Source organism: Melospiza georgiana, chromosome 16, assembly GCF_028018845.1.
Source record: "Melospiza georgiana isolate bMelGeo1 chromosome 16, bMelGeo1.pri, whole genome shotgun sequence".
Lineage (NCBI taxonomy): Eukaryota > Metazoa > Chordata > Aves > Passeriformes > Passerellidae > Melospiza > Melospiza georgiana.
The window spans coordinates 7440450-7463945 of record NC_080445.1 but is presented as its reverse complement, the minus strand read 5'-3'; the positions used below and the strand labels follow the sequence as shown (position 1 = coordinate 7463945).

General features: G+C 41.5%; 2 protein-coding genes across 2 annotated transcripts; one reads left to right on the top strand and one right to left on the bottom strand.

Moving 5' to 3' along the window:
- Nucleotides 1–492: 492 nt before the first annotated feature.
- On the bottom strand, nucleotides 493–11161 carry CRYM (crystallin mu). The gene is made up of 8 exons (XM_058035160.1): nucleotides 10861–11161; nucleotides 10513–10663; nucleotides 9410–9472; nucleotides 7257–7358; nucleotides 6238–6421; nucleotides 4257–4378; nucleotides 3317–3401; nucleotides 493–2652 (listed from the first exon to the last, which is right to left on the bottom strand). The coding sequence occupies exons 1-8, from the start codon at nucleotides 11031–11033 to the stop codon at nucleotides 2588–2590; spliced, it is 945 nt and encodes a 314-aa protein (XP_057891143.1). The 5' UTR covers nucleotides 11034–11161; the 3' UTR covers nucleotides 493–2587.
- Nucleotides 11162–11725: 564 nt separating this feature from the next.
- LOC131090061 (cytochrome b-c1 complex subunit 2, mitochondrial) lies at nucleotides 11726–22592 on the top strand. The gene is made up of 14 exons (XM_058035159.1): nucleotides 11726–11833; nucleotides 13410–13502; nucleotides 13633–13782; nucleotides 14217–14281; nucleotides 15242–15298; nucleotides 15661–15785; nucleotides 17117–17214; nucleotides 17635–17692; nucleotides 17846–17941; nucleotides 18783–18982; nucleotides 19281–19361; nucleotides 19927–20003; nucleotides 21344–21497; nucleotides 22346–22592. Exons 1-14 carry the CDS (start codon nucleotides 11798–11800, stop codon nucleotides 22427–22429), a joined length of 1374 nt encoding a protein of 457 aa, XP_057891142.1. The 5' UTR covers nucleotides 11726–11797; the 3' UTR covers nucleotides 22430–22592.
- The last annotated feature ends 904 nt before the right edge of the window (nucleotides 22593–23496 follow it).

The following is a 23496-nucleotide window of genomic DNA, read 5'->3' as shown; positions in this document are numbered from 1 at the left end:
TGCATTTGTGGATGCTAATCCTGGTTAATGACCTGGTTTTTTCATGTTTCTTCTTTCCACTTCATTTTGTGACTGTGATTTGTATATTACATCTTTTATTGGATGGACTTTATACTGCATTCTTCCATGCTGGGATTCCTGCACACAGAAGGTTGATATGTTCTTATATTAAGCAATCACATCAAAGTCCTGTTCTGTGCAACCTTCCATGATGGCTTTTTGCACTCATGTGCTTTGCTGTTTTCAGATTTTACCAACCCCTTTGCTTCCTTTAGAGTTTGGGAGCACTGGAAGCCCAGCTGTGACTCCTTTCAGTTCAGCTGGAGAGATTTTATGTGCCACATGTGCAATCCTAGAGCAGAACCCAAACCCAAACCATACACACAGGCAATCTCACACAACACTGCTGTCACTGCAACAACTTGAATTCTTTCTTTCTTTCTTGTCATCAAATAAATCAACCACAAACTAGAAAAGAAATTGACAATAAAATGAGTGTCAAAGACAAACAGCAGTATCTATTTAATTTTAATATAAATGCAAGTTACACAATTTCATGATCCATTAGTTTGTAAGAGACGGAAACACAGAAATTGATGCTAATATTTCCCCTCAGAAAATCTAAAGGTGGCATCCAAGCAATTCCCATTGTAGCTGAACTTCATAACATCAGAGGTACAATACTGAAGCCAGGCTCCCAAAATCTCCCACTGCCAATGAAGCTGAGAACAATGTGGGTTTTCAGAACCAGGTCTTTGGACTGGCTCCATTTATTTTTTAAAGTGCATAGTCTGTAGGGGAGCACATGTGAAAATAAACTGGACTTATCTTCTTCCCAAACACTACATCTCACTTCAAATTACAAATCTGGTATAACACTGGCCCAGAACTGGGATAATATTGTTATAATTATTAATTGCAAGTTTCTGTGGAGTCATTGAATAATGGAGCATCATCTGCTTTCATGTTTACCTCAGGTTAGTGTAGCTCTGCATGAAGGAACCAAGAAACTAAGTCAACACAAGCTTCTGAACACTTCAGAAATGACAGAGAAGAAACAAGACATGTAAAAACAGAAGGGTAATTTTGCTACAGTTAAAACACATAAGCTCACAGAGAAATTTCTGTTGTTTTTCCTGATGGAATAAACAGGATCAGTGGAGTTCAGTTTGGATCCACACCAAACATCCCTCAGGCCTATCAGTGGTCTGGTACCTTTCTATGCTACCTCTGCCACTTAGTACATTTTCCAACCTGCTTACACCAGGCTTACAACTGGGAGTATTATTTACATCACACCTGCACTGTACTCATTAACCTCTTCTACACCTACCTATGCATCCTCTAGGGCTTTAATGCCAGCTGCTCCTGACCCTGCTTCCTGTTGCTCTGCTCTATTCTACTGGCATGTTATAAAATGTCATCCTACTCTTCCACAGCAGGAAGAAACACTTAATAGCCTGCATGAAATAATGTGAAAATGGAAATAAAATTTCACAAGGCACAACTTGTGAGCCTGAGACAGGAATTTGTTTCCAGGGCAATAGCTGTTTTTCAGCAGATGCTCACTCTTTTGCAAGGCAGTTGCATAACAGCACAAAACTGGAACTTTTCCTTATGTGACTGGGCTCCTCTGCCAGGAAAGGATAATGAAAATTCCTGCCCCAGCTAATATCTGTGATAATACAACAATTAACAATTGAAGCATGGTACAGCCAAACTGAAAAGATTTGCCTGCACACTTGAAATCAGTTTGTGTGGTTCCAGCCTTCAAGAAGCTTAGCAAAGCAACTCAGAGGCACCATAGATTAACAGCAAAATCTCCCTACAGAATTGATATAAAAGTTAAATCAGAACACATATTAGTCCTCACATTCTGTGTGACTCCTTGCAATGTGAAAATGGCAATATCCAGTGAGGCAGGTACTAAGGGAGGTACTAAGGAGAAACCTAGCAGTAAGGAGGTATTATTTTATTACCCCCACTCAGAACTGTGCCCTCAGTGAAAAACCACTGAGGGCAAAGGAAGGTGGATTGCAAGGGGTGAGAAAATGATGACTTCCAGTGAGCTGAAAGGGAAGGTGTGTCCAGGAGCCAGAGGAGGGCTGTGTGCCTTGGAGCCTGAAGACAAAGTCACTGTCACGGGAGCACTGAAACCCACAGCTGCATTTAAAGTACCCTCACAGGTAAATATGATGCCAGAGCCCATTCTACAAACTGATCTATTTTACACCAGAATGAATTATCCCTCTAAAAAACCACAAAATCTACACACAGGCTTCTGCTACATAAATAATTAGAGAGGAAAGGCATTGATTCCAGAAAGATACCCTTGTTAGTATCACTGCAAACATCTAATATTTGCTGTTACAAAAGAGAGACATTTACTAACAATACTGCAAGTATCCAATATTTGAAATTAGAAGACTTTAGAAATTAGTCTATTGCTGAAATTTTACTTTTCCTTCTTGAGTGTTCTAGAAGGGCCACATGTAGATAGGATTGGTGCCTTTCTTGTTAGCCAGGATGCATGGAAACTAAGTGCAAACGATTTTCTTGGCCTCACTGGCATTGTAGTCTTCTCTCTTTAGTTACCAGCTGACCAGGCATCATAAACAAATTTTGCTGCTACTGTGTCTTCAACTGCCATCCCTGAAAAAGAATTGAAGTTACCTTCAAACAGCTATTCAGCTGTACAAATTTTGCTTCAGAAGGGAACAGGAAGACTCAGGAGATGATCTAACTGGAGAGGAACAGGAATTATTTCCCATCCCAAACACCTACAGTGTGACATTCAAAGTCCATAGCCATCATGCGGTGTTGGGTGTGTTGTATGAAGTTAATGTAACAGCAGGAATCTAATTTCCAGTGTTCATATCACAACTGGGCCCTTTTGGAGATGTCATGTATCTCAGAGCAATGCAATTCATGCCCAGTGGCACCCTTTCCCCAAGGCCAGCCCCACAGGACAGTGTCACATTGTCCCAGGTCAGACAGACCCCACGGTGGAACAGCGGGGCAGTCGGGCTGTGCTCTGTTAATAAATGCTGCACTCATGTCTTCAACAACTGTGAAATGGAAAATGGACTGCTATTGTTTGCCTGCTTTCCTATCACTTTTCATTACATCAATCCTGCTAGATAAACAAGAAGGGAAATAAAAAGGGAAAATGCAAATCAGAGTCTACTTTCTTGTGGACAGTGCAGTGCCACAGCGGTTCTGAAGATGATCAGCAGCTTTCCCACGCATGGGGGACCTAATAAAGAACAAGGCATTGTTTTCTGTCAGACTTGGACACAGGAGGGGCTGTTCTTACCCAATGATTTAAACACTGTTGTTTTCTCAGGCAGGGCTGGTTTTGTACCCTTCAAAACCTCCCCCAGCTCAGCAAAAATCTCCGCCTGTGAAAAAAAATACATATTTATACAAAAACATAATACCCACACATACATTAAGAGGGAAAAAACCCTTTTCTTCTGAATGACTTCAAAAGAAAGAACTCCTCCAGTGCTGCATCCCAAAACTGATTACTTTCCATGGTGAAGCAGATCAACATTCAGACAAATTATATAGAAACTGGACAGAAATCAGAGGAGCAGAATGGTTTTCAAAGAAAAACAGCTGGCAGACTTTCCTCAGTAAGTTTTTTTACAGAGGACAGCTTGTTACTTGTCCAACAAAACACATGGGATTCCACACACATTACCATATCTGGAGCTCTTATGTTAAACCTCAAAAGTGTAAATCATATTTATTCTGCAGACACATTAAAAGAGAAAAAGAAAACTCCACTGAAGCTCAAAGAGTCCCTGCTGGCAAATCTGTGCAGATCATTGTCTGCTTGGCTTGTGTGGTCCATTCTTTGGGCTGGTCCATTCAGTGTCAATCACACTGAAGCCTCAGGGGAAGAAAGTTACAGGTTTTAATAAATAGATTTGAAGAATATTTATGATGACCAAACACTCCAGGAAATGTAAGTCTTTCAACAACAATACATTGTTATCATCAAAAGCCAGTGCTGAAAACATGCTACTGTAATATGGTGTCAAAATGGCAGATACAGAGGTTGCATGGTTTGGTCACAGACAGAGCAATTGCAGTTTTTAACCAGTTTATCCTTCAACCCCTGCCTGGAAAGCATCAACAATTACATTTGATGCCCTAAAGGTTTCAGTGCAGGTCATCATCAATACCAACTCATTTCAAATGCAAGCCAATTGCCACAAAAATAAACTCATAGTTTCAGAAAGCCTTACCCCTGATAAAATAACATCTCCTGATTCTGTAAGAGCAGCATCTCTGGAATCCACAAACAGAACAGAATTCTTCATCAGCTCATCATCCAGTTCTCTCCAGTCTGGTCTGCTTGCTCCAACAGCTAAAACAACAAAACTGATGAACTTGGGAGCAATGTTTCAAACAAATTCCAACCGCATTTTGTTCAAAAGACACGTGTGAAGTAACAATCAACATTATTATGGAAATGTAATGTACAAAAATTCCAGTGTTAGCCTTGGAGAAATACTGATTGATAGGACAACAAAAAAAACCCATTCAAGATTTGATATGTCAGTAAAACAGCTTTGTCAGAAGAGTCTGAGTAGCTGAGGCAAAAGAAAATCCTCTCCCTTTGTCTGTTACCTTTTATAATCAGATCATTACCAAAGGAATTTTTCACACCTTAATTAGATTACCACTTACCCAGAGAAACTGAAAACAAATCATGGAGCTTAATTTTTTTTACACAGCACCAAGATCATCATCAACTTGTTTTGGGCTTAAAAAACAAGCAAACAAGAAACCAAACAAAAGCTAAAAGGACTACCCAATTATACTGTATTCAGGTATTTTTTACATACCCAGCTGTTAAGGAACAATAAATTTGCATTTGCCACATTTGCATTTGTTGCTCAAATGCCTCTCCAAACAGTACAAATGCTTCAATGAAGGGTAAAAAAGGCAAGGAAAGGAGAGAGGTCTTTGTGTCTGTGTTGCCTCAGTGGACCTTAATTGATTTTGTTCTACTTCTGACTTCCATGCAATGACACAACAACTGTCAATGACAAAGGACTAAATTGAGTTTGAAAAATTGGTAGGAAGCTGCTGGGATGTGGGACCTTTCTTTAAATTGCTCCCTTTGAGAACTTGCTTTTGTCTTATTACCAGGCTATCTGGAAAGTGCACAAGGTCATCTGAAAAAGACCCACAATTAATGAAAATAAACAAACAGAGGCACATCCAGAGACTCCAAACAATAGTGTGGCAACATCATTACAAGGCAGGCAACAAAAAAAGCACCACTCCAAACCTCACTATAATTAGAGGTTAAATTATGATGTTCTTAACTCAGTTACTGCATCTTCATAACTCAAGTAAAAAAGTAAATTGGTGTGATCAACTCCAAAAGAAACAAATAGAGGAGATTACAAAATTGGTGGAAGAAAAGATGACACCACCAGGGTAATGTAACAATGAGCAGAAACTACTTAGAAATAAGAACATTTGTATGGGTTACTTAAATAGAGAGGAAGGTGAGAAAAATGACAACATGAGAACAAAGATGATGCGCCACTGTCATATTTTCTGGAAAAATCCCCTTGCCCAGGATTCTTCTTCTGGGAAGCTGAGAAGCCTTAGAGAAAAAAGGAAAACAATATTATCTCATTTGCTTCTCCTGTGTTTTGCTGCTTTGGAATGTGGTTTGGACGTTGTTGACCAAGAGGTGATTGTGTCATTGGTTTCATGTGAATTGTTTTAACTTAATGACCAATCACTGTCCAGCTGTGTCAGACTCTGAGGAGAGAGTCACAACTTTTTCATTAGTATCTTTTAGCCTTCTGTAAGTATCCTTTCTCTATTCTTTAGTATAGTTTAGTATTCTTTAGTATAGCATTCTTTTACATAACATAGATCATAAAATAATAGATTAGCCTACTAAGAACATGGAGTCAGATTCATCATTTCCTCCTCCATCTGGGGAACCCCGAAAATGCCACAATGATGCACCACTAAGAGAAAAGAGCACATGGGAAAAGAGCAAATCCCATGCTCTAGCAAAAATGGATTATGCAGGCATTCTGACTCCAGGAGGACAGGCCTGGGAAAAGGGGTCCTCAGTAAGGTGGAAAAGTCAAAACGTAAAGAACATTCATTCCACGGAGCACAGAGAACAGCTCCTCAGCAGATGGTGATGCTAAACAAAGTGACAATAAACACCTGCTGTACACAAGAACGTACCATTGATGTGGGCACCTGGCTTCACCCAGTCCCCGCAGAGGATGGGAGCCGTTGCCATGGTGACTGTCACGATGACATCGGCCCCTGTCACCGCCTCCTGGGCGGAGGCGCAGACCCGCACGGGGCCGCGGGCAGCGCCGGCGAACTGCACCGCCCTCTCCTTGGTGCGATTCCAGACCCTCACCTCGGGGAAACACAACAAAACACACACAGCTCAACCTGCAGAACTTCTCCTTGCTGAAACAGAACACTTGAATTAAGTTTTCACTAGATAGTTAAACATCTCCTAAAGGCTGGAGTTTTTTTTCCCCTTTAATGTTCTTATCATACAAGTGATTGAATTCCAAGAGTGTTCAGCAACATTTGAATGCCTGTCTTGTGATGCTAGAATAACATCTCCTTGTAGAGGAGATTATTCTTATAAAATGCAAATATTTCTGAAAATTACATTTAAGCGAAAGTCACAAAAAACTTATCCAAGTATGGCATATACAGTAGGATCTTCTCAGACAAAAAGCTATCTGAAACAACTTTGATTCCAATTTTTTTTCTTTTTAAATATCAACATTTGAGCAAGAAATTCCTCCTGCTCTGACTATTCTTGGGTTCTGCAGAAACAGAACCAAAATGTGGTTAATCTTAACTTTTATGGTGGATTGACCATGGCAGGACACCAGGTGCCCACAAAACTGTTCCATCACTCTCCTCCCCAGCAGCACAGGGAGAGGGAAGAGAAAACAAGATGGAAATATTACTGGGTCAAGATAAAGGCGGTTCAATAGAACAGAAACAAATGTTGCAGAGACAGCCTTGATGCTGTGTGAGCACTGCCCAGAAGCAGCCAAAACACTGGGGTGTTATCAGAGCCCTGAGCTGCCAGTGCACAGAATTGTGAAGGCTGCTCTGGGAACAGGAGCTCCATCCCACCCCAAGCTGATACAACTTCACTGGCTGTACTTTCTTTACAATGAATCCTGCTAGAGAAAAATAAATGTATCTTCTTAAGAAGGGTCTGTTACCTCTTTAAATGTGAACAGTTCTGTGAAGATATCATAATGGCTGTATGCTTGAACACCAGCTCCCAAAATGCACAGCACTTCTGCAAAAGGTGGCATCAACAACTGAACAGGATCACAAATACAAAAAAAATCAAAAGAGAATACGTAAGGATAATATATTAACAGGCATTACAAATATATATCAAAATACTACAAAAGAAAGCAGTATTGCTAGTCCTTTTAAACAATAAAAAAAAGTATGTAAACAAGTATTCAACAATCACCATATATATTGTGCCTTTCTTTTAATGCACAAGCAAGCATCAGTAGCACCAAAGCACATCTTGGCTTAATTCCAGCGTTGAATTGTCTGACTTGAAATTCAGATTTAAGATGCAACAGCATGAACAGCAAGTTCTGGGGCCTCTGCACACTCCAATATTAACACACCCATGTGGCTGACTAAGTGTAAAAGCACAGTGCTGGTGTTCTGCACTGGCTGAAAGCAGGGCTCAGAACCCCCAAAACCATCAGGACTGAGAGTGGCAGCTGCACAGGTAAACTGGCCCTGGCAGCCCCACATCAATCCCCCTCTTTGCATTCACTGGAGCCATAAATCACACCACAAGCATATCCTGGCACTGCAAGAGCCATAATACAGAGACATGGTAAAAGTAGGGATGGTTCTGAGGAACAAATAATAAAATTCAGTTCCACAATTGTTTTTGGCTCTCTGTTTTAGTTCTTGTCTGTGATTCACCAGTACTTGGCAAAGAGGAAGACAGAGCTGCTGGAGCCCAGCCCTAACTATCCTTGTGTCTTCTTTATGCATTTGCTGTGGCCACTCACTCCTGCCTAAAAAGCTTTAGAATTGTCTAGGCTCTCAAGGTTTATTCTGCTGCTAACAAATGGAGAAAAATCTCATTGATGCCATTTCCCAGTAGTAAGAATTTGTTTTAATGTGCCTTTTAGAGGCTGTGAAGCCCAGATTTCAAAGGTCCTTTGCGTAAAAGGGGTCTGTGAAAAGCAAATGCCATAAAAACAAGATGACAAATATGAGCTAAACTCAAACACTCCTGAAAATTTCCAAAAGAACACATGACAATGAAAGACCTGATCTTGAAGTATCTTCAGCAGCCAAGCTCCTTTGAAGCCAGCATGCACTGCATAAAAACCATAGAACTGACCAAATACAGAATGGCCAAAATGAATGAGGTCCTGTAACCTCCTGTCCAAGGAGTTCATTGTAAATCATTCTGTCCTTTGGTTCAGGAGAAGCTCCTGGGGACAGGTCCTTCACTCAGTTTTATGCCAGTGTAGCTCCATTGCCATGGATAGAGTCACCCTGGCATGAACTGCCCCTCACAAAACAGTGAGATCAGCCTTCATTCTGATGCAAAGCTGAGGAGTGACAAACAACACTATTTTTCAGCTCTGGCTCTCTTCTTACTGCCTCAGGCTTTGAGGTGAAGGCTCAAACCCTGCTGTGCAATGCATGGCCATTTGCTCTCTTCCTGATGTTAGCAGCCCAACCAAAAACAGTTTTTCTAAAAGAAACCCAACACAAAAATTTCCAGCTGAAATGGCAGTGACATAAAGCAATGCACAGTCAGATACAGCTCACCTGGCTTTAGACACTGAAATGTATGGCCATGGTCAGGGACAGTCATCTGGACACCTTCCAGTGACAACAGAGACACTGACAGACACCTTTTAGACAAGTTATCCATCTATACTGGGCATCATCTATCTTAAAAGAAATGGAAATGTTCTTTTCCCCTCTTTTTACAGGTCCAGTGCCACCCACCTGTCCTGTCCTGACAGCAGAAGGCATCTATCTAAATAAAATTCAATATATCACCACAGCTACATCACTCAAAGCTATAAAGGGGCATGTTAAAACACAAACAAAAGAAAGAAAAAACAGTGAAAAACAGCTCAGTGAATTCCTAGAAGAGGAAGTCACAAAAATATAGCTCAGGTTCCTTCTCCAATCACACACAAAGTGTAAAAGCCAGACACGACTGACTCAAAACAGTGAATTTAAGTTTTCCCTCTAAGTGCATATGTTATGATAAATCTAATTTCAAGCTGTATTGGATGAAAAGACATTTGCATAATTTGTTCTAGCTATTTTATAATTCAAATCCCCACTTAGAGAACAGAAGACACACCTTGGTAGCAATGGCAGAAACTGCAGCTGTTCGTTTTGCTGTGATGACACTGCCATCCATGACCTTTAAAAAATTCAAACAGACTGAAGTGAACACTGAAAAATGAATAAATACCAAACTCATCCAACTTGGGAATGATGTGATGTTACAGATATAAAAGATATACACATGTAGAAGTCAGCAATTATCATAGGCAACCACAAACCATACAAAGTCACATTTAAATTGGACAGCTCCTCTGTTTATCCCAGTTCTTCCACATCATTCCATCAGCACAAAAGGAGTGAAAATGATCAGAGAAGAGCCACCTCTAACTCACCCAGCTCCTGAGGCACTGCACTTCCCTGGCTCTCCAGCACAGGGAACACATGGATGCGACTGAAACACTCTGTGCTCCAGGAAGGGAGCAGTGCAAGCTGGCAGTGATTCCCCATTCTGTCCTGGTCTGTACAGAGGGGCGACAGGGAACCATGGAATTCCTCAAACGTGCATCACACATGGGACACTCCCGCCTCAATGTGCATTAGCTACTGCATACATATTAATTATGAGGCAAAAAACTCAAGGGGTTTGGTAGAAGAACCCAAGATAGTTTTCTTGACCGGTTTTGTCCCTGATTAATAAATGATTAATGAATCATTTATTAACGATTAATAAATTATTATTACTAAATTGCAATGCAAATAATCACTATTCCTTAAAAAAATCTGAAATTATCTAAAGAAAAAGTAATCAGACTCTGAATACTAGTCCCTGCAATGCAAATTGTAGATCTCTTTCAATTTGAGACATAAGATGGTTCAAGATCTGTTCTTTGCCCAGCAAGGTGGGGGGGGGGGGGGGGGGGTATTTTTGCTTTCAAATGCAAGATAAATTCTTCTAGTAATTTCTCCCTCCCAGTTACACTCTGAGCAATCAGATTCAAATCACAGGCTTCAGTAAATAGCACAGAGAGTACAGTTTAACAGAAACGAAATATAGACAGCTTTAAGCCAAATCCTGTTGGCAAATTCAGGCCAATTTACACCAGCTCCAGCTTGCAAGAAGCAGAAGTGAGAACGGACAGCATGAGCAGAGGAGAACGCAGGACACACGAGACTTACAGCTTTCAAAGTGCCATTGCTGGGCTCGAACAGGAGCACAGTCGCCTGGTGGGAAGGCACGGAGGAATCCTTCAGGTGCTCATAGAAAGTCACCAGCTTGGTTGTCAGCGCGTCGTCCGCAGCGCTGTACGCGGGCATGACTCCGAGGTACCTCGGGGGAGAATTTCCTGCGTTACTCGCGCACCGCTACCACGGGAGCTCACAGCCAGCGACCGTCACACCGCTACCGGCCGCTCAATCGGCAACTCGGTACCGAGGGCCTTTTCGGATGCCCCGAACCCGCCCGCCCGGCCCCTGCCCCTGCCCCCCGTTGCCGCCGTCCCTCGGGCAGCCCCGCCGAGCCCTCACCCGCCGTGGCGGGGCACGGGCAGCACGGTGCGCACCGGCTGCACCACGCCGCCCGCCGCGCCCTCGGAGAAGTTGGCCAGGGCGGCCTCCAGCGCCGGCAGCAGGAGGCTGGCGCGGTGCAGGTGCTTCTCCACCTCCTCGGCGCCGATGAACACGGGAGGAGTGGAGCCCATGGCGTGAGCCGGGCGGACGGGACAGGACAGGATGGGATAGAATAGAATAGGGTAGGACAGGACGGGACGGGATGTCGGGACTCCGAGAGTGCGACACCGCACACCGCCCGCACGGCCGCTAAGAACTCGCCGGGGCGGCCCCACTGCCGCCGGCCCCGCCGCGGAACCGCCCCGCGGAACGGAACCGCCCGTCCCGGCTCCGCCTCCGCGCCCCACGCCCCTCACGGGCGCGGCGGACACCGCGATGTCCGCGCTGAAATCCGGCTCGACTGTGGCTTCGGTGCCCTGGGCATTGTTGTACCCGCGGGCACCGCCGCTGTCCCGCCTCACCCAGGCGGCGCTTGGGGGGAAGGCGGCTGCGAACGCCACGGAATGGCCCTGACATAGGTTGGGCACAGCCAGCCTGGGGTCCCGCGTCCTGAGGGACAGCCAGCGGCAGCCCGCGCCCCGAGGCATGGCCCCGAGGGTCATTCCGGGGCACGTTCCCGGGCACATTCCCGAGGGACCGTCGCACCGAGACCCCGCGCGCCGCGGGGTGTCACGGCCCGCAGTGCCCGGGAGGGGGCGACACCCCCGCAGGTTCGCAGCCGCCGGTGCCCGCGCGGTGGCGCTGTTGCCGCCCGGCGCGCCGCCCGCCGGAGCAGTCGAGTTCGGGGTGCGCTCGCTGGAAGGTCAGCGCGGCGCAGGGCGTGCCGGGAAGGCGGGGTCTTCCTCCGGGACAGCCATCTTGTCCTGGCCGGGGCCGAGGCGAGGGTAGCGGGACGATGAAGGGGTTTCCGGTGGCCGCACGCTCTCTCTCGGTGAGCAGGATCCGAGCGCGTTGTGCGCGGCGCGGGAGAGGCGCAGCTGGCAGTGACAGCCGTTGTCTGGGCCCGGGGGCTGCGGGCGAGCCTGACCCCGGCCAGCCCGGGGCGGTGAGCCGGGCGGGGGGCGGCGGGTGGCGGTCGTGGCTGCCCGGCTGCCCGCGGGGTCGGTGTGGGCTCCGGGGCTGGGGCCGGGACGGCGGGCGGGCGGCGCGGCGGGACGGGACGGCGGCTGAAGGTCAGACAGGCCGCGGGCCGGGCCTGGAGCTGCGAGCGGCGCCCCGGGCTTTGGCAGAGCCGCCCCGGCAGCGGCCCACGAGGCACGGGGAGAAGGGAGGTGAGGGGGATCCCGGTGCGCTGCTGAAGCTTCAGCTGCCTGGGATGAGGTGGTGCCCTTGGCATTGGCGCGTCCTGGAGGTGAGCAGGGGCAGAGGGCTTGTCCTGCCCAAAGCTCTGGCAGAGCTGGCGGACAGCTGGGTGGAACTGTGCTGGATGTGCGCTGGAAATGCGCTCCAGCGGGACGGAGAATGACCTCTGAGTGACAGCGTGTCAGTCAGTTTTAGATATGCGGTAGTGGTTCATAAATAAACAGACTTAGAGTTTCAAACTAGGTGTCTTACCAAACCCTTGGAGGAAAGGTTGTTTCCTAGATTCATACAGTGAGCAGTAAAGCAATGGGAATTACATCACTGGCATCCGTACAGCCCAGTGCAGTGGTGTTCCTGTCACTCGGTTTTCACCCTGAGATGCATGGGAATTAAGTTATCTTCTAATGTTAAAACAAGAGTAACATGTAAATATACTGGTATAAGCAACTTCTAAAGTTCATGGAAAGTAATAGCATTTCAGATTTGAAATCAGTAATCTTGTCATTTCTGTTGCCAGCTGCTGAATGCAGGGCTCTTGTGGTGTTCACCTCTTTCCTGTGAAGGGCTGCTTCTGGTTATTAAAATCCTGGAATATTAGAATCATGGAATGGTCTGAGTTGGAAGGGACATTAGAGATCATGTCATTCCAGCCCCCCTCCCATGGGCAGGGACTTCTTACACTAGACCAGGTTGTTCCAGGTGCTATCCAACCTGGCTTTGAAGACTTCAAGGGATGAGGCATGCAGAAGTTCTCTGGACAACATGTTCTAGTGCCTCACTACCTCACAGGGAAGAATTTCTTCCTGAAATCTAATGCAACTCTATGACAGTTTAAAATTATTTCCCCTTGTCCTGTCACCATGTGCCTGTGTAGAAAGCCCCTCTTTATCTCTTTTAAGAGCCCTTTAGGGTACTGCAAGGCTGGAGTGAGGTCTCCCTGGAACCTTCTCCTGGCTGGAGACCCCAGCTCTCTCAGCCTGTCTGTGTAGCAGAGCTGCTTCAGTCCTTTGGTCATCTTCATGGCCTCCTCTGGACCTATTTTAAGAGGCCCATAGTCTGGGGACTTGCCTACATGCCACTGTTTTTACTCCAGGGTTTGAAGTCCTTAATTGTATTTCTACTTTAAAGTCAGATTCTTTTTCAGTATTTAAGGAAATGTGATGAACTAATTAAGGGAATCCATTCTCTTATGCTTTCTCCTTTAGAAGAGATTTTACTCACTGAAAGTAGCTCCTAAAGTTTCATCTTCACCAACTGCAGCAAAGGTGAAATTATGTCCAGACTCCCAGGGTCTTGAGGTCAGTATAAAAATACAGGTTGGTTTAATCCTCCCTCTGTTTTAAATTTATTTTTTAAAACTCAGTCAAAGCAGAGCTGTGATAGTACTTCCACTGAATGAAAACAAAAGTTTTTTTCTTTTTAATACAGATCACAAAATTACCAAATGGCTTAGTTATTGCATCTCTGGAAAACTTTTCTCCAGTTTCAAAAATTGGTGTGTTTATTAAAGCAGGCAGCAGATATGAAATCAACAGTAACCTGGGAACTACTCACCTGCTTCGTCTTGCATCTAATTTGGTAGGTGTTTATTGCCTTTGTTATTATGTTGACAGTAGGTGAAATGGTTTATTATTGCAAAAATAAATGGTGTGATAAAATTTAATGTAAGAGATCTTAGGAAGTGGAGAACAATGTAGCGTGGTACTTGGTTATGTGGTTCAGTGCAGGAGAAATGATAGTGTGTCCTGGAAGATGGGAAGTAATACTCATTTATAATTGTGCTTTCCTCTGGGGTCTTAAACTATATATATATACTATATCTGTGTCCAAATATACACATAACTAATTCTATTCAAGCTGCAGTAATAATTAGTTCAGGTGATTGACACAAACTCAGTTTTGTGCATGTGTGGAATATTTCTGAGTAGTTTCTCTTACTGCTGCCATCAACTCAATATCTGTGTTTTAAACAGCTAGAATTGTAAGTTGACCTTTTTTTGTTTGTTTAATAGACTACTAAAGGAGCTTCCTCCTTCAGGATCACTCGTGGCATTGAAGCTGTTGGGGGCAGCCTGAGGTTTGTACCCACATAGAAGGATAATCTGTGTTACTGAGATGCACAGGAGCTCTGGGACTGAAGGAAACATAAGACAATAAACACAAAATATGTAGGTGGATAAGCTCAGCAGGGTACTTGAATAGTGAATGTTGCCAAGGAAGATCTTTAACTTTTTGTTCTGTTAAGCTTCAAGGATGAACTCATGATTTGTATCTTAGAAACACCTTTCAGTAAACAGAATATAAATATTGTGCTCGTGGAAGAAATATAATTTGTCTAGGAGCTTAATTTTCTTTCTGCCTTTGCAGACTTTGAGAATAACTTTCCTAAAGTCAGTAGATTTCTTTTTTTCCCCTCCATCTTTTGTGAATAGATTGCAGCCTTGGGAGCAGTACAGACAGTAGTTAGCTTTTGTGAATTGGGGGTTTTAAGCCTAGAAAACAAGACTTAAGAGGAATAAAAGAGGGATTGCACTGTACCTGCTTTATTTCAGTGTATCTTGAAATAATCTAGAAAGATCTTTTTATCTGTTTGGTCAAAAATAGTGTTTTATGACTCTACCCTTTTTCTGGTCCTGTCAGTAACAAATATGTTGAAGGAAAAGGACAGGGTCAGCTATGTTTTCTGCCCAAAGAAAGTAATTTCTAAATCACTTTGTTTAATACATAGGCACTTTTTTCCCCATGTTTTGCTGTTCAATCTTATTTGCTATTTTACCTTGAATTATTGTGATACCTTAAATTCTGATGGTCACAAGACACTTGTTATTGCTTGAATATTATTACTTGAATACTGAAGATGTGAATTTTAATTGAGTCTGTTTCTGCTCTGTGTGTGTTTAAACAGCATCCCAGACAGATTTAAGGTTAAGTAGTTACTCCAGTCTGTACCTTGATTAATTTGATCAATGGAGAGTATGTGTGAAAATTCACTTCTGTGTTCTTTGCTGCAATGGATTTTGGTTTTTTTCTCATGCAGTGTGCACGCAACAAGGGAGAGAATGGCTTACTCTGTTGAGTGTCTGCGAGACCATGTGTAGGTATCTGGGTGGGCTGGAAAGGGAATTACTGCCTTCTTTCACACTGTTTGGTGGTGAAGACCTGTCATTTTACAGGGTGGGAGGAATATCTGTTCTCATGCTTTTGTAAAAAATCAGTAAATTACTATATTAATATTCAGCTTCTATGTCATGTTACTGAGCATACAAATGCTACAGAATTGAATTATCCTACAGAATTGAATTATCCTACTTTGTACAGCAGTGCTGATAATTGCTCTGGCCTGAGTGATGTGTTTTGTTGTTGATGTGTTGCTTGCAGATTAATTTGAATTGCTTTCAACTGCAGAAGAAGCACATGTTAGTTTAGTTTAATGCCTTTGTACCCTTTTTTATCTAGTGATACAGTGATGGAATATCTCCTGAATGTTACCACAGCACCGGAGTTCAGACCATGGGAAGTAGCTGCTCTTCAGCCACAATTAAAAGTTGATAAAACAATTGCACGTCAGAATGTTCAAGTTCGTAAGTGTGTTTTTGATCCACTGTATTGGCTCTGCAGGAATTCCTTCAAAATGAAAAAACAGTTTCCATTTTGCTCTGTCACATGAACATTGAATTTTTCTGCTTATTGATAGGTATGGTCTTTGTGGTGTTATGGAACTTTTCTTAATACACAGATCTTTCCAACCTGTGGTAACATTTAGCAAGTAACATGCTGAAGACATCTTATCCCATTCTCCTTGACAGCTTCCATTTTACATTTTTAATTCTTTTCAAGTACAACCAAAGAATGTGCATGTCATAAGTGTTGTTGACAATATATTTGCAGAAGTTTGTGTTCTGAAAACCATATTTAGGTATTACTCATAGGTGTGAAAATAGTATCCTACAGACTTCTTGAATTTGTATGGTTATTTTGGTATAAAAACAATATGTATTTTCATCACACTGAAAATGTGTTTCAGCTTTAGGGTTGTAAATTTAGATTTCTGAGTTTAAGGGAAAACAAAGAGGAAACACAACACAAAGCCTCAGTCAGGTCAAACCTATTCCTGTATATCTTGTGTTATTAACTCATCCTCCAAGATCACCCAGGTAGTTCTACTCAATAAACAATAATTTGTACCACTCTGAAGCATGTTTACCTTTGTACCCATTGAAGGTGACAGTGTAATGTTGGAAAAATCTCTGCCTCATACTGAAGTGCTTCTGTTTTTAAAATTAGTCTTTTTTTTTTTAACTTATATCAACTGCAGGTTTGTTTTCATAGTAATGCAATATTTTCAGTTAGTTATGTTCAGAAACAACTATAAAGAAAGGAATCTTTCTCTTGAGGAAAAAGTGTGAGCAAATACAAGGAGAATATCAAAACAGGAATTACTAGAATGCTATTGGAATGCAAAAAAACTGATGAGAAGATACTGGCATCCTTCATCTGAGCAGGGAGATAGATGAGACACCTCACAAAGCTACAAACATTCTAGAGAGCCTGTTCTTTCTCAAGAATAAGGAATGCCTACAGTGAAGATGATAATTAATAGGATGCTGCTCCTCTTCTTCTAAACACTGATTGCATTTATAGCTCGCTGTTGAAGCCAAAGTGTTGAGCATATATGTTACTATATATAAGTTTATTTTGGTTACTGCTTAGAAAGTTAGAGAACAGAAGGCCTCAGGCCAGATTGCTCTAGCCCAAGGATTTGGAAACTTCCCTATGAATTGGATTATTCCAGACCTGCTTTTGTAAATTGTATGGTCCTTAAAGTGGACCACAACTCCTTCATTTAGTTTCGTTCATAACCTTCATTACATGTGGATCTTGTGTTAATTATCTGAAACTTTGTTCCTCTCAGGAGTGCTGGAAAAGTTGCATGCTGCAGCTTATAAAAATACTCTGGCAAACCCCTTGTATTGCCCAGACTACAGAATTGGAAAAATTACTTCTGAGCAGGTAGGGTTCTTTGTATTGTGCTAAATGTCTGTTTCAGTTTTTTGTCAGGAATAGGTGGTGAGAGAAAATTAATTTTATATATATACAGTCAGTATTTACTACCTTATTAATCTGGTGTTGAAATAATTTATTTCCATGCAACTTTTAATACTGGGTACAGAACTGATATTTGCATTTAAAAAGATGGTTAATGTCAGTGGCTTACTGTTGACAGTAAGGCTGTCAATGAAATGCAGGTGTTCTTGTATATAAAAGGGTTTTGTAGTTGTCACTGGGAAATGCAATAAAATTACATTCTATAGACAGTTCCTTTTGGAAGCTTTGGAATTTGCTCTAAGAAGTATAAGGGGCTATGTCAAAAACACACATGATTTTTGTTCTTTAAACAAAATCCCCTAAAATTTGAATTTACTGTTGCAGCTCCACCATTTTGTCCAGAACAATTTCACAAGTTCAAGAATTGCTCTCGTAGGAATAGGTATGTATGTTCCTGAGTGAGCACTGCAGGTCCTATGGGAAAACTGCAGGAGAAATTGGAGTTCTCTGTAGGAGTGAACTGTTACCATAGGCTTCACTTTTATTTAACTGCTGTAGCTTTTCAGTGTCATTGCAAATATTTGTTGTATTGCAGGTATCTATCACTCTACCTTAAAGCAAGTTGCAGAGCAATTCCTAAATATCCGAAGTGGAGCTGGTACTCCTGGTGCAAAGGCTGTTTATAAAGGGGGTAAGGATGTTTCTTTATGTATTCTGAGTGGCTGATTTTCTGTTTATAAATAGTAGTATTCAAAGTTACAAGTGAAAACTATACAGTTGCACTAAATCTGGGCATTGGAAGTGACAGTTCAGATGCATATCCCATTTAAATAAGCAGAAGATTCCACCGTGGAAAGTTCTGGGATAAAACTGAACCCAGCTCTTAACAAAGTTTTACCTGGGACATTATTTTTTTCTATAAAGTGAAAAATAAGCTGCCAAATGGTTTCTCTTGGCAGTTTTGCTAAAATTCCTGTAAGAGTAGGTTAATGGCTGTCAGGAAATGGAGGCAGGATTTCTCTTTAGGAAGATGTGTTAAATGTTGTAAGTCAAAGCAATGCTTAGCCATTTCAGAGCAGTGTCTTGTACCATTACCAACAGCTATTATTTAGTTGGAGTATTAGATGTGTCTGTAAAGACATGAAGGGGAAAAAGAAAGTTTCCAGCATTTAATATTAATGTTTGACTGGAATAACTTCAGTTTCTATAACCCAGTATAAATATTATTATGAACAGAAGGTACACTATTTTCTGGGTATTTGTTGAGTTTTATCATCTCACACTGTGTGTGGTTCAGGGTCAGGTTCAAATAAAGCACAGTAAGGTACTGGGTCTTGTGCTAGCAAGAAAAATTTTGAATGTTAGACTTTTTAAAAATTACCTTCAGCCTCATGCTCCCTTCCTGAGGAGGCATGCAGTAACTTCAGGCCTTGCTCTTCTCTTATTAAAGGGAAATGTTTCTTTCCATGCCTGTGAATGTACAGTAGTTTCTAATTGAACACTCTATTACCTTTTTTCTGTTGTATTTCTAGGAGAAATCAGGAAACAGACTGGTGATAGCCTTGTCCATGCTGCTATTGTAGCAGAAGGAGCTGTTGTTGGGAGCCCAGAAGCAAATGCCTTCAGTGTCCTTCAGTATGTTTTGGGTGCTGGGCCCCTTATCAAGAGGGGAAGCAGTGTTACCAGCAAATTGACCCAGGGTGTTGCTAAAGCAACCAGCCAGCCATTTGATGTAAGTTCAAAGGATTTTGGAACTGTATTCTGATTTTTAAGTAAAATGTGTATTATCTTTTGCAGTTGTGCAAAACAACACGAGAGGTCACTGCCTTCAGCTCGAATCTTAATTGGTTCATTCTTGCACACATTACAATGTATCAGGGAAGGGCTTCCAGTCTGATCTGTCCTCAGCACAGATGAAGTTTAGCTTCTTGAATTACAGTACTGTAGAGCCTAATAGTAATTCTTTTCCAGTGCTTGATGCTGAATTACTCTGATGCTTAAAACAATTAATGATAATGTTTGTTTTGCAGGTTTCTGCATTTAATGTTAATTACTCTGATTCTGGGCTCTTTGGGATTTACACCATATCCCAGGCTCCAAATACTAGGGAGGTGAGTTGCTGATTATAATTTAAGCATTAACAACATAACCTTCAAAATAGTGATTTGAGATAGTGACTGATTCATCTTAAAAAAGAAAAGGACATTAATATGATTTCCTGTATAAGAATGCTGCATATTCAGTTATGACTTAGCTCTGTTAGCTGAGAATGAGATTTGCTTTGTGGGAAGGACAGATTCATAATATGAACTGAAGTTAATAAAATGCCTTGAATTGCTGACTGTAATTGCTGATATACATTTGTAAGCCAGAGTATATCATGAAGAAGATGCTGTCTCTTGAGGCTGGGAGAACTGAGCACTTACATGAGAAATGGTGAGACCATATAAATGAATGCTGTGGTGCAGTTAAAATCTATACTGGTTTTTGTGCATTTTTGGGAATATTTTACAGTGGTTTTAGTTTTGTTATAAAACTGCTCAGAATTGTGTTCAGGCAGACAATCCTTACATTGTCAGCTGCTCTTCCCTTGAAGTTTCCAAGATACCAGAAAATAGAAGTAATGTGTTGAAATTTGATGTGGGAAGAAATCTTAAATGATTTAATTTTCCTCAGGTCATTAAAGCTGCTTTGAACCAGGTGAAGGCAGTTGCTCAGGGCGGTGTCACTGATGCTGATGTCACAACAGCAAAGTAAGTGTGCAAAGAATTCTCATGTGTGTAAAAAGAATATTCTTAACATGCAGCTACTTGTGAAAGATGCAGACTATTCTGTACAGCTGAGCTTATCCTGTAATTATTTCCATGGGGAACTACTCACAGTCTTGCATTAAAACTGAGCCCCTGTTCATATTTTTTTGAAATCTCTACTGATTCTTCAGTAGTGTTACTTCCTAATAAACACTTGTTAGAGAAGTGTTAATATTTTCTGAAGACTGTTTCAATGTAAGAAATTAGCAAGTGTCAGCAAGTGCTGTCATTTTAATCATACTCTGTAATATTAAGATGTGTTTAAATTAGAATCCTAAATTGCATTATTTAGGTAATTCCCTTTACAGTTACACTGAGCAATTCCCAAAACAATTATAATAAGCAATCTGTGCCATCTTCAAAGAAAAAGAGTAATGAGGGTCTGCAAGTGTGAAATACTGAATTAGTGATGGCACACCAAGTGCTGGAAATACCTGCCCCTAGGAATATCTGGGGGAGGGGGTTTCCAAGTAATGCTAAACTGCATGGAGCTTTTAAAGCTGCAGTTGTGCAAAACAACATAGTACAGAATTGAGTAACAAAATGAAAATATTGTGTGTTGCAGGTATAAAACACAAGACTCCATGTAAAGCATAGTTACCCAAAATATGATAGCCTAGACATGATTGTTTCTGCCTTAGTCACTGGTAGCTAAATGGTGGATTCTGGACTTCTTACGCTGGGCATGATTTGTTTTGTGTGTTGTGGGTTTTTTTGTTCTTTTTTAACAAAGCTGCCTAGCATTAAGGAGTTACATGCAGTGCTAGTGTGGCTAGTTTTCTTTTTTTTTTTTTTTTTGTAGTTCCAGTTCTGGAATGGCTTCATACATTTCCTATATTCCTCTTTTTCCTTTATTGAAAAAAAAAAAAAAAACAACCAAAAAAACCTACAACAGAAGCTTGAACATTTACATTCATTATTTCTTTGTCACTTAGGACAAAATTGCTCTGCATGCAACTATTCTTGATGAGAAAATTAGATATAAACTTGATAGTTTGTCTAACTGCATTGGTTACCTAGACAGAAACAAATCCTGAGCTAGAGATCTTCTGACTGTGTGGGGAGACAGAGGTGTTCAAGTACCTCTCATTTTCATGCTTGGATTGTTTGTGATGCCTCTTTCCTAACCATGGAATCCTTCCCTATTAGAAAAGGGAAACCTTTCAAAATAAAATCTTGAAAAGTTCAAAAGGACCAAAACCTCATTGTATTTATGGGGTGGTAGGGAAGGTAATAGCAGGGCTTCCAAGCTTGCTCATTCTTGATGCTTTCTTTGATGGCAGAAATCAGCTGAAAGCCAACTATTTGATGTCAGTGGAGACCTCAGAAGGGTTGCTGAATGAAATTGGCTCTGAGGCCCTGGTTTCTGGCACACACACATCCCCATCTGCTGCTGCTCAAAAAATCGACTCTGTAGCCACTGCTGATGTTGTGAATGTAAGTATGTGTCAGCAGGCACAGGTGCTCCTTCATCACTGTGTCAGGTTTTTTATGGAAAACTGATGCTCATTTCTCTGTGTTTATAAACACACACATATTCTGTCTTTAAAAATAGAAAAGGCAGCTCATTCACAAATCCCAGCTGGGTATCTTTTGATGTCTTTACTTACTTTATTAACAGAAGACTCTTTAATGCACGGTAAAACTAGTGTAGCTGGGAATTGTGTAAAATTCTCATCTTCTTCACTAAAATTTACCAAAACTGCCAACTAATATTAATGGTAAACTTCATATTAGTTCCAGTGCAGGTGATTCTGTGTCAAGGTTTTTAGGATTTCTGAGTCTGGAATAATGGGTGTGTTTAATAAAACAATTAAGCTTTCAGTGATAAATAGGTGTAACTTTGTTGCTACTGCACATTATCTTGTTGCTTGTATGTGAAGCTAATTTCTAAAAATCTATCATAAAGAGAAATTCTGAGATAAAAAAAATTTTTTCACAGTCATTCTTATTTGTATTGCAGCAACTAGCAATAGCTTTAGTAGGAATGAGATACATTGTATTTTATGGTGTAATAATTATTCAAGGAATAACCATTTTTAGAGTTCATGCCTTTTATATCCAACTGGATATCTGCCAGTTCTGTTCACATTATAAAGTAATGAGGAGCTGCATTAGAAGCAATTAGATTTATACAGCAAAAGGAGGCTTGTTTACATGATGGTGTGTTATAGTAGTGCCAGGATTTGTTCTTTGTTTTAGTAACTTGAAGCTGATGAGTTGAGTAGCATCAACTCTGTTGTAGTGAATATTTCCTCATATCCACTTTCCTGATTTATTTTCAGGCTGCAAAGAAGTTCCTCAGTGGGAAGAAATCAATGGCAGCTTCTGGGGAGTTGGGAAATACTCCTTTTCTTGATGAGTTGTAAAAACAAATCTGGGATGGATGTGATTCAAGATGAACCTGAGCTCTAAGTCACTTATGTTCTAAATGAATTACTACTAACTTGTTATTTATGAATTCAGTTCTTTCAGAAGGTTAAGTGGAGTAATTGTGGGCTTGCACTCATCAAATAAAGTGCTGAGTTCATACATTTTGTGTAGAAGTTTTTTTCACTGAAAATGGTGTATAAAAGGCTGGTAAATCTGGCTCTGTACAGTGGAGGTAAAAACCACAGTGCAAAAACAAGATGAGTTTTGGTCAATGTAAAAAAAACCAAATATGTAAAAAATGATCACTGCAATGAAGGCAAATGCAGTAATTACCTCTGGTTAGCCATATATTCTTGTATATTCAGGAAAAGCTCTTGATACTTTGTCTCTACTATCCTTGCATGAATTAAGTTGAGACTTGCCTTCAAACAAAGCTTGCAGTTCCTGCTTGTCTGGGACTAGCAGAGATTTTGTTTCTCCATGGCTTCTCCACAAGTGGCACTGGAAGAAGCCTTTGAGGGGATTAGGCATGTGCAGCTATACATAATAGGACATAATCTCATAGGACATATTTTTTTTTTTAATTCTAGGCATATATTAAAAGGAAACAGATACAATACATCATAAGAAATTGAGGGTTTGAAGAAGCCAAGTTTTGAGCTGTTCTGAAGCAAAGCCAAGTCTTACAGACAGGATGTATGTGATACACAAGGGCAGGAGGAAGAGGTCTCAGCATGAAGGAGGTCAAACATCTCTGGCTTGGAATGCAGGATTACACAGTGCACCAGCATCATTGTGGGGTGCAGCATCACACTGTGCCTGCTCAGTGTCTGACCTGTACCAGATATTTGCAAATTGCTGGTAGCATGAGTGAACTCACCACACTAACTGTGAAGATTTATACTGAAAAACATCCAAGTCTATATCATTATCACTACTGGACCCAGTGTCATCTTCATCCTCAGTGTTTTCACTCATACTGGAAAGACACAGCATGCTATTACTTGATCATGCAGTAATTCCCATAGGCATTTAGTTAGCTTTATATGGGAGCTTCATTTTT